Below are 14813 nucleotides of genomic sequence, written 5' to 3'. Positions count from 1 at the left end.
GGCTGAGGTGGGCGGATCACGAGGTCAGGAGATCGAGACCATCCTGGCTAACACAGTGAAACGCCGTCTCTACTAAAAATACAAAAAAATTAGCCGGGCATGGTGGCGGGCGCCTGTAGTCCCAGCTATTTGGGAGGCTGAGGCAGGAGAATGGCGAGAACCTGGGAGGCGGAGCTTGCAGTGAGCCGAGATCGCGCCACTGCACTCCAGCCTGGGCGACACAGCGAGACTCCATCTCAACAACAACAAAAAAAACAAACCAGAATAAACCTAAAGGAAAGAAAATTTATTAGCTACTTTTCAATATTACAGTTTTGTCTATTTTGGCCTTATAGCAGTTTTGAAGAAAACTATATTCTATAATTGATATTTTTAATATTTGAAGTTTTTGATTGGATTAGATTACCATTTTAAAGTATATGCAGAGTCCTTTAGTGCTGTGTATTTTTGAACTTAATACAAGGATTTAATTTCTTTTAAGTTAATCTTATTTAAAATAATTCTATTAGAGTTATATGAATTCCGACTTCTTCTTGTTTCATAGTTTATCTGGAAGAATGTGAACTGGCTAAACAGCTTTATCCAAAGGAAAACGATTTGGTGTTTTTAGCTCCTGAGAGAATAAATGAAGAGAAGAAAGATACAGAGAGAAATGACATACAAGATCTCCATGAATATCATTCTGGTTATGTTCATAAATTTCGCCGCACTTCAGTCAGTAAGTAAATAATGAGGCATTGACAGGAAATGTCAGATACAGTCTCATCTAATAATCTACTTCTCAATTGTGTATATCAAGTGTATTTGATAGACATTTACCGAACATGTTTTTGCTATGTTGATTACATGGCCATTCAGAGTCTCTTTTCTAGTTTTTCTAGACTTACCTGGAAAAGACCTTGTATCTATTTTTGTAATGTTCTATCCTTTTGTTACATTTCTTTATCCATCATTGTGTTTGCTATAAAATGGACCATTTGCAGACCATCTGTTGTTTGTTAAATTACATTTCATCCTTGGTTTTGTGGCCAATTACTAATGAGATGACCAAACATAAAACTCACTGTAAGGCAGCTTGAGGAATCTGCTTACATCACTTCCATCCGTTGTATGTTTCTCCGTAGGTAATTTAATAACAAAAATATTAGCCTAAATTTAACGAATACCAGATGTATGCAGTGAGACTTGTCCCTTTTTTTTTTTTTTTTTTTTGAGACGGAGTTTCACTCTTGTTGTCCAGGCTAGAGTGCAGTGGTGCTGTATCGGCTCACTGCACTCTCCGCCTCTTGGGTTCAAGCGATTCTCCTGCCTCAGCTTCCCAAGTAGCTGGGATTATAGGCATCCGCCACCAGTCCCGGCTAATTTTTTGTGTTTTTAGTGGAGACGGGGTTTCACCATGTTGACTAGGCTGGTCTCGAACTCCTTACCCCCATCAACCTCCCAAAGTGCTGGGATTACAGGCATGAGCCACCGTGCCCAGCCGAGACTTGTCCTTCTTATGCACATTTATAATCTTCCCCGAAGCCCCAAAAGGTAGAAGAAATTATTCCTTGCTCCTCAGGAAATCGTGGTTCAGGGATGTTAAGTAAACCTATTCAAGGCTGTCATCAGTGTTAATTGGTAAGTCCAGAATTGAAGCCTGCTTTTGTTGACTGCAAAGTCCACATTGTTTTTCTTATGCCAAACTGCCTTTTTGGCAATTGCAACTTTTTTAGTCTTAGTTATGTGAAGAGAAGAACATTATTTCATTATTCCTTCTCCTTTTTACATGATATCTTAATATAGCAATAAGGTGTGTCAACATCGTACTGCATTATAACAGGTGTACCATGTTTATTTGTGTGATCAGGGCTTAATTCTGTAGAATATAGGATACATTTAGAAGAGTTGCAGTGAGGATTGATGGCTTACTCTGTGATTTTGGCTCTTGAAAATGATTACCTTTGCCAAATTTATAGTTCTAACGCAGTCTCATTCCCTGAACTCCTCATAGATCAAAATCATCTCTTGGATACCTCCATTTGGAAATGTGTTAGACATTTCAAATCCACTAGTCCAAAAGTTAACACTTGATTTTCTGCCTGACATCTGCACTTCCTTCATTCTTTCCCATCTTGTTCATTGGGGCCTCACTTCTTTCAGTTACTCAGGCCAAAAACCTTGGAGTTATCCATGATCCTTACTTTCTCTCACACCTCACTTCTAATTTGTCAGCAGATCTGATTGACTTTTCCTTTGCAATATATCCCAAATCTAGTTCCCACCTCTACTAGTGCATCCTGGTCCAAGCTGTCATTAACTTTTACCTAAATTACTACAGTAACCTTGTAAGTGGTCTTTTTGTTTCTGTACTTTTCTCATTGTAGTTATTCTTTGTTCTGAGGTAAGAGTGGTTCTTTTAGTTTGTGAGATAGAGCATGTTATTTCCCTACACAGAGTGCCCGATGGTTTTCTACCCTGATCCTGAATAGCGTTCAGAGTCATTACTGTGATCTGCACAGCCCTATAAAATGTAGCCCCGTTGTACTCTTGAGTCGCTAAGCGTTCTTCTCCCTATTTTTCCGTCTAGCCATGTTAGCCTTCTCCCTATTTCTAAAATATTCCTGGCACATCTCTGTCTTATGATCTTTGCAGTTGCTCATTTTCTGCATGTAGTACTGTTTACCCCCTGCTGAGTGCTGTTTACTCCCTTACTTCAAGTCTCTGCTCAAATATTTCATCAGGAAGACCTTCTCGGACCAGCTTATCCGCCTCCATCCCCATCACTTCTTCCCTTTGTCTGCTTTCTTCAGAGCACTTACTACCACCTGACATATTTATTTGGTTATCTGCCTCCCTTTTCTAGAAAATAAGCCTCCGGAGGACAGAACATTACTGGGTTCAGGAAGCAGTCCATAAATATTTACTGGGTAAATTATGTAAATAATATCCAAAAATATGTTAAAAATACCTAATTCTGCATGACCTTTAAAACTAGGCAGCATTATTCAGTGATAACTGAAGTTGCTTTTTCTCTTTCTTGATGATAGTGCGTAATGGGAAAGCTGAGTGTTACCTTTCCATCCAGACTCAAGAGAACTTTCCGGCCAATTTAAACGAACTTGTGAATTGTATTGTAATCAGTTCTCTGGTAACTACACAAAGGAAGTTGAAAGCCATGTCTCTGTTGGGTAGTCGGAACCAACTGGCTAGAGCTGTTCTGAATCCAAACCCTATGGACTTCTGTACAAAAGACTTACTGACTACAACATCTGAGAGAATTGTGAGTGATGATTGTATGATACTAGATAATTTCATGTTAGGATGTTAAAGCATCATATTTTTTAGCTGCTATGTATTCCTATATGTTTACAACAAAAATGTGTTCACGGTGAACAGTTTAGTGTTAGTTTTCTTTAGTATTGCAAAGTATGTAATTTAGATTAAGTCAGCTCACTTCAGGAAAAGGTACAGTACAATAAGAGTCGAAGGTTGCTGGAAGAGCAACATTAAAATGTTAGGTCAGCAGCCTACTTAATGTGCATTAGGTGAGAAGTCTCAGGTTTAGTGGTGTTAAATTTACATTTGAATGATTGATGGAGAATTGGCCGGTATTGTTGGAAATGCAAAGATGAAGTTGTCAACTGAACATGTGAAGCTGTGTATAAACTCTAGGAAGTTAACAGAAATGCAAAAGGAAACTAACTATTTTGAAACTCTAGAGCTGTATGCTATGGCTTTCATGTGCATTATCTCAGTCTGTTCTCACCTTTTAAGGAATCCTAGATTTAATGAGTAACAGAGGCCAAGGCCTGGGTTAGGAGCGTAGTGGCCTAGCTTGTAAGTGCAAGTGAAGCTTAGACTCAGATCTGCCCCTGACATCCATGCTTTTTCCACTGTATCACATGTGTTAGGAAATAAATAGTCTTGGGATGTTTTCACTAAGGAGAAAATTGACTAAAGAAGGAAAAAAACAGAGTAGTAAATAGAAGAAAAGTTGTGGATTAGTAAATGCAGTTTATTGTGATTATCTTTGTAAGAATAAAAAATAAAAGTACAGTTGTATTTGTAAGTACTTGAAGCCTTACAGACACTAATTAGTAATTAGTAAGTAATTAGCTTTCTTTCCAGTAGTGAACGTGCTTTTTAGATTAAAGGTCACTTTGGTATCCTTGTCTTGTCTGACCATAACCAAAGCTTTTGTCTCATGCATTGAAAGAAATTTGGACAGGTCTTTTTCATGCTCTTCCTTTCAAATTCCACTACAGAAACAGCAACTCATTCTCAAAAATGTGTTTTTTATATAGATTGCGTACTTAAGAGATTTCAATGAAGACCAAAAGAAAGCAATAGAAACTGCATATGCTATGGTGAAACACTCACCATCAGTTGCCAAAATCTGCTTGATTCATGGACCACCTGGAACAGGAAAATCAAAAACTATTGTTGGCCTCCTCTATCGTCTACTGACAGAGGTACGTATGGGTGAGGGCACTGATGCTGTTAACTAGCTGTATCATTTTACTTTACTTGAGTTAACTGACATGTAAATAAGTATTAACATGCCATTTCCTCTTTGATTTGTGTATATTTTTTATATTGTGTGTAACTGTGTCAGAGAAAAGGGTGGCAGAAGGAGGGAAGGTTATGGGAAATAAAAAGAGGAAAAAACCACTATCTTATGTGAAACAAATTGTAAGGACTAGAATGATGGTCTTCAGGCTTCACGGTAGGTCACGTAGAATGCTGTGAATGCTGGGCTGCATTTTGGTTGGATTGTGGTTTTTTTTTTTTTTTGAGACAGTGTCTCACTGTCATCCAGGTTAGGGTGCAGTGGCACGATCTTGGCTCACAGCAACCTCTGCCTCCTAGGTCAAGTGATTCTCCTGCCTCAGCCTCCCGAGTACCTCCCTAGTAGCTGGGATTACAGGCGTACACCACCACCCACAGCTAATTTTTGTATTTTTAGTAGAGACGGGGTTTCGCCATGTTGGCCAGGCTGGTCTCGAGCTCCTGACCTCAAGTGATCCACCCGCCTCGGTGTCCCGAAGTGCTGGGATTACAGGTGTGAGCCACCGTGCCTGGCTTGGATTAAGTATTCATTAAAGTAAGTGGATGATAAAGTAAGGCTCAGAGCAGTTATGACAAATTTTTTTGCTGGAGTAATTTTAAATATCAGTGTTAGATGTAGATGCTTTTATTTATTTTTAACTTTATTATGAGAACTTTCAAAAATACATGGAAGTAAAGACAAACTTTAAAGCTATGTAATAGAGCTCACCCATATTTTTTGTGTGTTTGTTTGGTATGTATATGTGGCAAATTGTAGAACCAGAGGAAGGGGCATTCAGACGAAAACTCCAATGCCAAAATCAAACAAAACCGTGTCCTTGTGTGTGCACCTTCCAATGCAGCTGTTGATGAACTCATGAAAAAAATTATCCTTGAATTCAAAGAAAAATGTAAAGACAAGAAGAATCCTTTAGGTATGATACTTTTGTGGATTTTAAATTTGTTTTTGTTTTCAGTGTTAAGTGTAGGCAACTTTGAATGACAAAGGAAAGAGCAGGCCAGTCCTGGTAATAGCTTCTACTTGAATCTGTGGCTTGTGAGTTCATTTAGCAAGTATTTCATTGAACATTTACCCTGTGCCAGGGCCTGTGCCAGGTACTGAGGTTTCATCAGTGAAGTCTTCAAGGAGACACACGGCCTAGTGAGGAAGTGGAGAGGTCAGTACAGAGTGATAAGTTCCACAGTGAGGCTAAAATGTGGGGTGTTCCACACACCTTAGAGGGACCCCGATTCAGTTGTGTGAGGGTTAGAGAAGGGCAGTTAGGAGTTAGCCACAGGCAGTAGAGGGTTAGGGAGTACTTGAGCAGCAGAGATTGCCATAAAAAAAAAGAATCAGGGCAAGAGAGCCTCAGATGGTTCATGAGGTTCCCAGAGCATTAGGTGGCAGTGAAAGATGAGGCTTTGAGTAAGCACAAGCTTATTGAAAACAGTGAAAACAGTCACTGTTTACAGTCACTGAGTGTTGACTGTGTGTCAGTAATTCTCAAAATAATCCCATGAACTTGGTGTTAACCCTACCATTTGTATTTTATAGGTGGGGAAACTGAAGCTTAGAAATGTTAAATACACTAGAGGGATAACTTTTTTTCGGTAGAATGTAGATAATAATGAGCATTACAACGGATGATTCAGGGCACTAAAGTGAAGATGTGAAATTATTTCATTTTATTTAACCTTAACACTTATTTTTCATATCACTCGTGTTGAGTGGTATAGTTATGGCTTTGTATTTGATGACCTTTCCAAGCTCATATGTCTTGTCTTCCCTACCAAATTTAGTTTTCCTTAAGGATACCTAACAGTGCCTTTTAACAGGATTTGATTTAGCAGACTCCAAATACAGTGTCTTAAATATAATAGAAGTTTACTTCTTTTTTTTTTAAATCAAAAACCCAGAGGTGGGCAGTTCAGAACTGATACCAGAGCCACTGGTATGGCTACTCTGCCTTAGAGAGTCCTTGGAGACCCAGCCTCCATCTGGTTGCTCCACCATGTGTGGCCTCCATTCTCGAGTGCACCTGTGGTCAGGATAGCTGCTCCAGCTCCAGCAAGTGTGAGGAAAAGATGAAGAAGGGGCAGAGGGAACATACTAGCCATGTTACAAGGAAAGTTTCTAGGTCCTGCCAATAGCGCCTCTGCTTATTTCTTTTCGGCCACACCGAGGTATAAGAGAGGCTGGAACATGTCATCTTTATTCTGAGGAATCACACACATTTTCCTTTATATCACATATGTATTACCTACACGTAGAATTCATTTGCTCTTAAAACATACAGTACATTGTCAGTCTCTGATTTACTTTTTTCCACTTGCCTTTACATTTGTGAGATTGATTTTGTGAATAGCTGCAGTCACTCATATTAACTGCTATAGGGTGTTTCATTGAAGGTATGCAAAACTTATTCATCGATAGTTTAGTTTCTTTTCGATTTTTTATTTCAAACGAGATGAGCATTAAAAAAACTTTATTAAAACATGGGTCTCTAGCGTATGTATATCTAGAAGTGAAAATGTGGGGGTTCAAGAGTTTGTACATCTTCAGTTTTCTAGGTAGTGCCAAATTCTTCTTGAAAGTGATTGTACCAGTTAGCTCCTGAGAGCAGTCCCTGTGCAGCGTACAGTTGGTAGTTTTAATTTAACTTTCCCTGGTGGCGTGAGCTTAAGCTGCTTTTCAGGTGTATGTTGACTGCACAGCCGGGCCAGGACTAAGGTGAGGCAAACGAGGTGTCTAGGTTGGATATTTATTTATTTATTTATTTTTGAGACGGAATCTCACCCTGTCGCCCAGGCTGGAGTGCAGTGGCGCGATCTCAGCTCACTGCAAGCTCTGCCTCTCAGGTTCACGCCATTCTCCTGCCTCAGCCTCCCGAGTAGCTGGGACTACAGGCGCCCGCCACAACACCCGGCTAATTTTTTGTATTTTTTTAGTAGAGACGGGGTTTCACCGTGTTAGCCAGGATGGTCTCGATCTCCTGACCTCGTGATCTGCCTGCCTCGTCCTCCCAGAGTGCTGGGGTTACAGGCGTGAGCCACCACGTCCAGCCTAATTTTTTTTTAAATTAGCAGGCTGGGCACAGTGGCGCACGCTTATAATCCCAGCACTTTGGGAGGCCAAGGTGGATGGATCACCTGAGGTCAGGAGTTTGAGACCAGACTGACCAACATGGTGAAACTCTGTCCCTACTAAAAATACAAATTAGCTGCACGTCGTGGCACAGGTCTGTAATCTCAGCTTCTTGGGAGGCTGAGGCAGGAGAATCACTTGAACCCGGGAAGTGGAGGTTGCAGTGAGCCGAGATCGCGCCCTTGAACTCCAGCCTGGGCAACAAGAGTGAAACTGCCTCTAAATAAATAAATAAATAAGAGAGCAAATGATATCCTCTCTGAGTACAGAGACCTTTTTTTCTTTTTCAGTACTTTCATTTTCACTATTTCCTGTGGTCCTGGGTCTCCTTTAAGGAAATGACTTGAACGTCACTCCATTAAGTATAATGCTTCTGGGTTTTGTGTATACCCATTACCAGGTTAAAGAGTTGCTTTCTCATTAGTGTTTTTGTTATGAATGGGTGTTGAATTTTACTGCATGCTTCAAATGGTAATGAAAATTTTCTTTAATCTGTTAATATGGTAAATTATAGTATTTTTCTGATGTTAAAATATCTTTGATTCTTAGAGAATAAGGTCACCTTGGTGTCTTGTATTAGTTTTTAATACACTGCTAGATTGCTAATGTTTTATTTAGGACTTTGAAATTAATGTTCATAAATGAGGCCAGCCTGTAATTTTTGTTACACTGTATTTGTCTAGTTTTAGTATTGAAGTTACACAGGCTTTAAAAAATGAGTTGGGGCCAGGTGCAGTGGCTGACGCCTGTAATTCCAGCACTTTGGGAGGCCGAGGCAGGCGGATCACCAGGTCAGGAGATCGAAACCATCCTGGCTAACACGGTGAAACCCAGTCTCTACTAAAAACACAAAAAATTAGCCAGGCATGGTGGCGGGCGCCTGTAGTACTGTAGTCCTAGCTACTCGGGAGGCTGAGGCAGGAGAATGGGGTGAACCCGGGAGGCGGAGCTTGCAGTGAGCTGAGATCGCGCCACTGCATTCCAGCCTGGGCGACAGAGCGAGACTCTGTCTCAAAAAAAAAAAAAAAGAAAAGAAAAAATGAGTTGGGAACTTTTTTGTTATTCTTTGGAATGTTTTGTATAAGACAGCTTGTCTATTTCTTGAAGGCTAATTTGTTATTAGTATTGTATTTGTTGTCTTTTTTTTTAACAGAATAAGTAAATTTCTATTTACTGTTTAAATGTCATTAATGATTATAAGTCTAATCATGTTTTTTTTTTTTTGTACCCCAGCTCAGGCTGGGGTACATTGGCATGATCATGGCTCAGTGCAGCCTTGCCCTCCTGGGCTCAAGTGATCTTCCTGCCTCAGCCTCCCAAGTAGCTGGATGTGCAGGTTTGCCACCACACTGGGTTAATTTTTAAATTTTTGTTGTAGAGACAGGGTCTCCTCGTGTTGCACAGGCTGGCTTCAAGCAATGCTCTTGCCTCAGCCTCCCAAGGTGCTGGGATTACAGGCATGAGACACTGCCCCTGACCACATTTGCTGTATTATATATTTATTCCCTAAATGCACATGTGACACAGGCTTAGGGGTAGGAAAGTACAAGGAGAAAATTTATTTTTTGTAAACCAGAAAAAATAAATTATTTTAAAATTATTTTATCTAAATCAGTAATTAATAGATGGAATTAAATTTAATTAAATCACTTAATTAATAGTTTATATTTTAATTAAAATCATTTTTCCTGGCCCAGCTGAGCCTAAGCCAAGATAATTACACTTGTTTTTAATTCTTCCACCTCTTCCAGGCCCCTCTACTTTCTTGTGGGCATTTGCAAGGTCCCATTGTAGAAATTTCTATGTTTTTATTGGAATGGTAGCTTTAGCAATGTCAAACTCAATAGAATTTTAAAGTCTGTTCATTTTACTGAATGTAAATTATACCTCAAGAATGTTAAAGAACAAAACAGACACCCAGGCACCTAGACACTGCCCAGCCTTGCTCCCTTATGGGTGCCACAACAGCTCAGGGGCTTTCAAATCTGATTTTCAGCTCTCTCTCTGTTTTTGGCCTCTAGGGATTTCTCTTAACATTCCCCTGAGCTTACCCAGCAGTGTAAAGGATATCTGTTATAATTTGCGGAACATTTCTGGGTGCTTATAGTAGGTGGGTTTCCAGGTAATCTCATCTACCAGAATTTCTAGCGGAAACTAAGTGAATTAAGAAGTTTTCAGGCCGGGCGAGGTGGCTCACTCCTGTAATCCCAGCACTTTGGGAGGCCAAGGCAGGTGGATCACGAGGTCAGGAGATCAAGACCATCCTGGCTAACACAGTGAAACCCCATCTCTACTAAAAATACAAAAAATTAGCTGGGCATGGTGGGGGGCGCCTGTAGTCGCAGCTATTCGGGAGGCTGAGGCAGGAGAATGGTGTGAACCCGGGAGGCGGAGCTTGCAGAGAGCTGAGATTGCGCCATTGCACTCCAGCCTAGGAGACAGAGCAAGACTCCGTCTCAAAAAAAAAAAAAAAAAAGAGGTTTTCAAACCCTCAAGTAAATGTTGACCTTAAATTTAGGAAAATGAGCTGAACTGGGATAAGGAATATGCTGTAGATAACTAAAAATAAGCCATTCATTTTTCATATAATCATTGTATTTATTGTGTGCCCACCACTCTTCTAGGTGGTGATCAAAACCCTTTTCTTTTGGGGCTTAACATTTAAAGGATGGAGATAGACAGTAAACAAATAACTGTGACGTGTCCAATTAGAATAAATGCTGACAAACTCTACATGATTGCATAATTTAGCCCAGTGATATAGTGGGGGATATTTATTTATTTATTTATTTATTCATTTATTTATTTATGAGACTGGTCTTGCCTCCCGTGCTCAAGCAATACCCCCATCTCTGCCTTCCAAGTAGCTGGGACCACAGGGGGAGGCCACCACGCCTGGCTAATTTTTGTCAATTTTGATAGAGGTGGAGTTTCATCATGTTGCCCAGGCTGGTCTCAGACTCCTGGATTCAAGCGATCTGCCTACCTTGGCCTCCCAAAGTGCTAGGATTACAGCCCTGAGCCGCTGCACCTGACTGTAGTGGTGAATTTTTTTTTTTTTTTTTTTTTTGACACGGAGTCTCGCTCTGTCTCCCAGGCCAGAGTACAGTGGCGTGATTTCAGCTCACTGCAACCTCCACCTTCTGGGTTCAAGCAATTCTCCTGCCTCAGCCTCCCAAGTAGTTAGGATTACAGGCATGTGCCACTACGTCCAGCTAATTTTTGTATTTTTAGTAGAGATGGCATTTCACCATGTTGGCCAGGCTGGTCTCAAACCCCTGACCTCGTGATCCACCTGCCTTGGCCTCCCAGAGTGCTGGGATTACAGGCGTGAGCCACTGCAACCAGCCTTGTAGTGGAGAATTTTTAAATAAAATAATAACACGTGGGAAAAAAAAATAAAGACGAATAAAGGTGTTTTTTTGTTTGTTTGTTTTTTTTGAGACGGAGTCTCGCTCTGTCACCCAGGCTGGAGTGCAGTGGTGCAATCTTTGGCTTACTGCAACTTCCACCTCCTGGGTTCAGGCAACTTTCCTGCCTCAGCCTCCTGAGTAGCTGAGATTACAGGTGTGTGCCACCATGCCTGGCTAATTTTTTTATTTTTAGTAGAAATGGGGTTTTGCCATGTTGGCCAGGCTGGTCTCAAACTCCTTACCTCAAGTGATTTGCCCACTTCTGTCTCCCAGAGTGCTGGGATTATAGGCGTGAGCCACTGTGCCTGGCCAGAAAAAAGATTTTAAAAAACCCAATAGAAGAAATTATAATAAAAGAAAAAAACAAAAACATTAAAACCAAAAGGACAAGAAAAAAGCAATGTGTTAACCTGAGATTAAAACGTGGTTAGTAAACAGGCAGGTTAAATTGGTTTTTATAGTTCTTGCAATTATTATATCCAAGAATTTCTATCATCTTGTGTCCCTTAGTTTCTAGAGTGTCAAGGTGAGGTGGAACATAGTTTTAAAAGCTTTATTCTGAGTATTCTGCAAAAGAAGGCTCGATGGTCAAATAAGATTCTGTTCTGAAAATTACGTATCAATATATAACATATAAAAGTTCTTGAAATATTCTGCAGTTAAGAGTGTTGGGGACCAGCCTCAGTACCACCTGTAGGGTACCGGAAGTCCAGTGGTGACAAAGAAATGAGAAGAGACAGGTTAAGAGTTCATAAAGGAGGGAGCCAGGGGGCCAGAGCAAATCAGAGGCTGCAAAGGCGCCAAGCTATGATCTCCACACTGTTTATTGAAATAAATAGTGAAATGGTGAAAGGAGGGCGGTGTGTCATACACCTAATCTATAGGAATGGCGGTTTAGGTAAATTTTCTTTGTGCTGAAGCAGTATAAACTTAACTACTGATTTATTTTTTAATTTATCAGAGAGCAGCTGTGGGGAGTGGGCCTAACTAGGAGCTGGCATATCTGGCCACATTCTAGTGCTTCAAAGGAGTGTCTTTCTCCTTGAGCACAGTGTTTATAGATAGGAGAGCAGGTCATGTTCTGGTCATGGGAACGTGATGGCAATTAGAAGGCTTTACTCCTCAGAGGCCTCTTGTGGCTTTCTACAACTTACTGTTCCATATTTTTATGGCTGGTTTATGCAGGCACCCCACAAGCCCTTTCCCCAACATGAGAGAACTACTTCATTTATTTTATCTCATCATTTTTCTTGAAACTATTTTGCTATGGAATGTCCTGCTGAACATAGTTTGAAAATGTTACTGTAATAGAATCTCAACTCTGTAGTGTACTGTTTAGATGGCCTTGCTAACCTTTATTAGGTAGAAATGATAAGTACTTGCCTTATAGGATTGTTAGGAACAATATCTGAAATAATGTATAAGAAGTTTGTGGTGTAGTCCCTGCTGTCTAGTTAATTGGAAGTTCATGTTTGCTCCCTTCTCTGATTATTAACATATTTACTTAGAAATATAGATACTATGTATAGAGACAGGATTGATCAGCAGTGTCCTTATTAGTCCTTAACTGTGATTCTTATCAACAGGAAACTGTGGAGATATAAATTTAGTACGACTGGGTCCAGAAAAGTCTATTAATAGTGAGGTTCTAAAGTTCAGTTTGGACAGCCAAGTAAACCACAGAATGAGTAAGTACTGAATGTGGTATATACTAGTGTTTGCTCTGTTTTGTTTGGTGGAAAATGACTTGGGCACTAAAGGTAATTTGAAGCCTCCAGAATTAGTCTGGCTTTGGGAACTAATTTTCCTTCTCATTGTGTTGTATATGTGTGTGAGTTTGTTAGAATAGCATATAATTTTTTATGTTATTTTTATTAGAAAAAGAGTTACCTTCTCATGTTCAGGCGATGCATAAAAGAAAGGAATTTCTAGATTATCAGCTGGATGAGCTTTCCCGGCAGCGAGCTCTATGCCGAGGTGGACGGGAAATACAGGTATCTTTGCATTTCTTGAATAATAACTCAGGTATACAAACTAGTTAACCAGTTTTTTTTGAGACAGAGTCTTGCTCTGTCTTCCAGGCTGGAGTGCAGTACCACAATCCTGACTCACTGCAGCCTCACCTTCCTGGGTTCAGGTGATTCTCCTGCCTCAGCCTCCCGAGTAGGTGGGATTACAAGGTTGTGCCGGCACACCTGGCTAATTTTTTGTATTTTTAATGGAGATGGGGTTTCACCATGTTGGCCAGGCTAGTCTCGAACTCCCGGCCTCAAGTTGATCTGCCCACCTCAGCATCCCAAAGTGCTGGGATTACAGGCATGAGCCATTGCGACCAGCCTAATTAATGAGTATTTAATGCCCTTTATTTATTGGGGAATGGCATGATTCATGTATAAAAATGTGTACTAAGACACTAAAAATGTGTCTCAGGTTAACACATTTCTTTCTGCTTTTTTTTTTTGTCCTTTTGGTTTTAATTTTTTTTTAATTTTTTCTTTTATTAAAATTACTTTTGTTAAAAATCTTTTTAAAAACTTTTTTGTAAAGGGCAAGATATTCTAGTAAATATTTTAGGCTTTGCAAGCCATATGGTTGGTTTCTGTTGCAGCTATTCAACTCTACTTTTGGTAGCACAAAGGCAGCCATAGATAATACATAAACAAATGATGTGGCTGTGTTCCAGTAGAACTTTATTTATGAAAATAGATGGGGTGTTGCGTTTTTGTTTGTTTTTGGGATAGGGTCTCACTTTGTGGCCCAGGCTGGAGTGCAGTGGTGCAGTTGTGGTTCAATTTAGCCTCAAGCTCTTGGACTCAAGTGAGCTTTCTGCCTCAGCCTCTTGAGTAGCTGGGACTACAGCCGTGTGCCATCATGCCTGGCTAATTTTTTTGTTTGTTTTCTGTAGAAACTGGGTCTTGCCATGTTGCCCAGGGTGGTCTGAACTTCTTGCCTCAAGCAGTCCTCTCACCTTAGCCTCCCAAAGTGCCAGGATTACAGGCATGAGTCCCTGCACATGGCCTTGCATTTGGCTTATAGGCTGTACTGCCTTATATTAAAGCTGTACTGAGTTTATTAGTTGTCTTTCAGTTGCATGTTGAGCCCAGTTCAAATTAGGTTAGACAGAAAGGGAATTAGCTTCAGTATGGGTGGATCCAGAGGGTCACATGATATCATTTCTCCACTCCATAATTTGTTTTTCTGTGTGTCAGCCATTTCTTCTGAGAAAGGTGAGTGTCAGCATCTCAGGGCTTCCACCATCTCAGCTTAGAAACCCCAGAGGGAGAGAAAGTCTTTCTCTTAGCATCCATGTATCCAAAGAAGCAGTTAGTTTAGTCCCTGGGTGAGCAAGCAGGTCTAATCCCTATTTTTAAGAAGATGGGTGCATGATTGGCCAGGCCTGTGTTAGATGCCCATCACTGTGGCCAGAGGAATGGTTGGGGTGTGATTTACAGCCTCATTTGAATCACCTGGAAGTTAAGGGTGGCGTGATGCTCCCAGTGCTGGAATGCTAAGCAGACAGCTCACGTGCAGCGCACAGGACACAGCTGAGTCTTACGCAGCAGCATACAGAGTGTGTCAGGACTCCAGTGGTAAAGAGGAAATAAGCTGGGTAAATACATTTTTCATTGGTGAAATACAGGCTCTTTTAAAATTAGAGGTAGTCCATTGGAAGGCATTTAAAAATGCTTAGTTTAGTTTTAATTGTGACATTTGAATTTTTTTCC

The 14813-nt window shown here is 40.5% G+C and overlaps 1 protein-coding gene across 6 annotated transcripts in view; it reads left to right on the top strand.

The window, feature by feature from the left end:
• SETX (senataxin) overlaps positions 1 to 14813 on the top strand; it is a 93157-nt gene that overhangs the window by 55848 nt on the left and 22496 nt on the right. For all 6 annotated transcript variants that reach the window (XM_031014460.3, XM_031014461.3, XM_031014459.3 and 3 more), the window contains 6 exons: positions 545 to 718; positions 3030 to 3262; positions 4287 to 4454; positions 5309 to 5465; positions 12675 to 12776; positions 12967 to 13082. In XM_031014460.3, the coding sequence (XP_030870320.1) occupies positions 545 to 718; positions 3030 to 3262; positions 4287 to 4454; positions 5309 to 5465; positions 12675 to 12776; positions 12967 to 13082 (950 nt within the window). The remainder of the gene's footprint in view (positions 1 to 544; positions 719 to 3029; positions 3263 to 4286; positions 4455 to 5308; positions 5466 to 12674; positions 12777 to 12966; positions 13083 to 14813) is intronic.

The sequence above is a fragment of the Gorilla gorilla genome, chromosome 13 (assembly GCF_029281585.2).
Source record: "Gorilla gorilla gorilla isolate KB3781 chromosome 13, NHGRI_mGorGor1-v2.1_pri, whole genome shotgun sequence".
NCBI lineage: Eukaryota > Metazoa > Chordata > Mammalia > Primates > Hominidae > Gorilla > Gorilla gorilla.
This window is presented reverse-complemented; position numbering and strand designations above follow the sequence as displayed.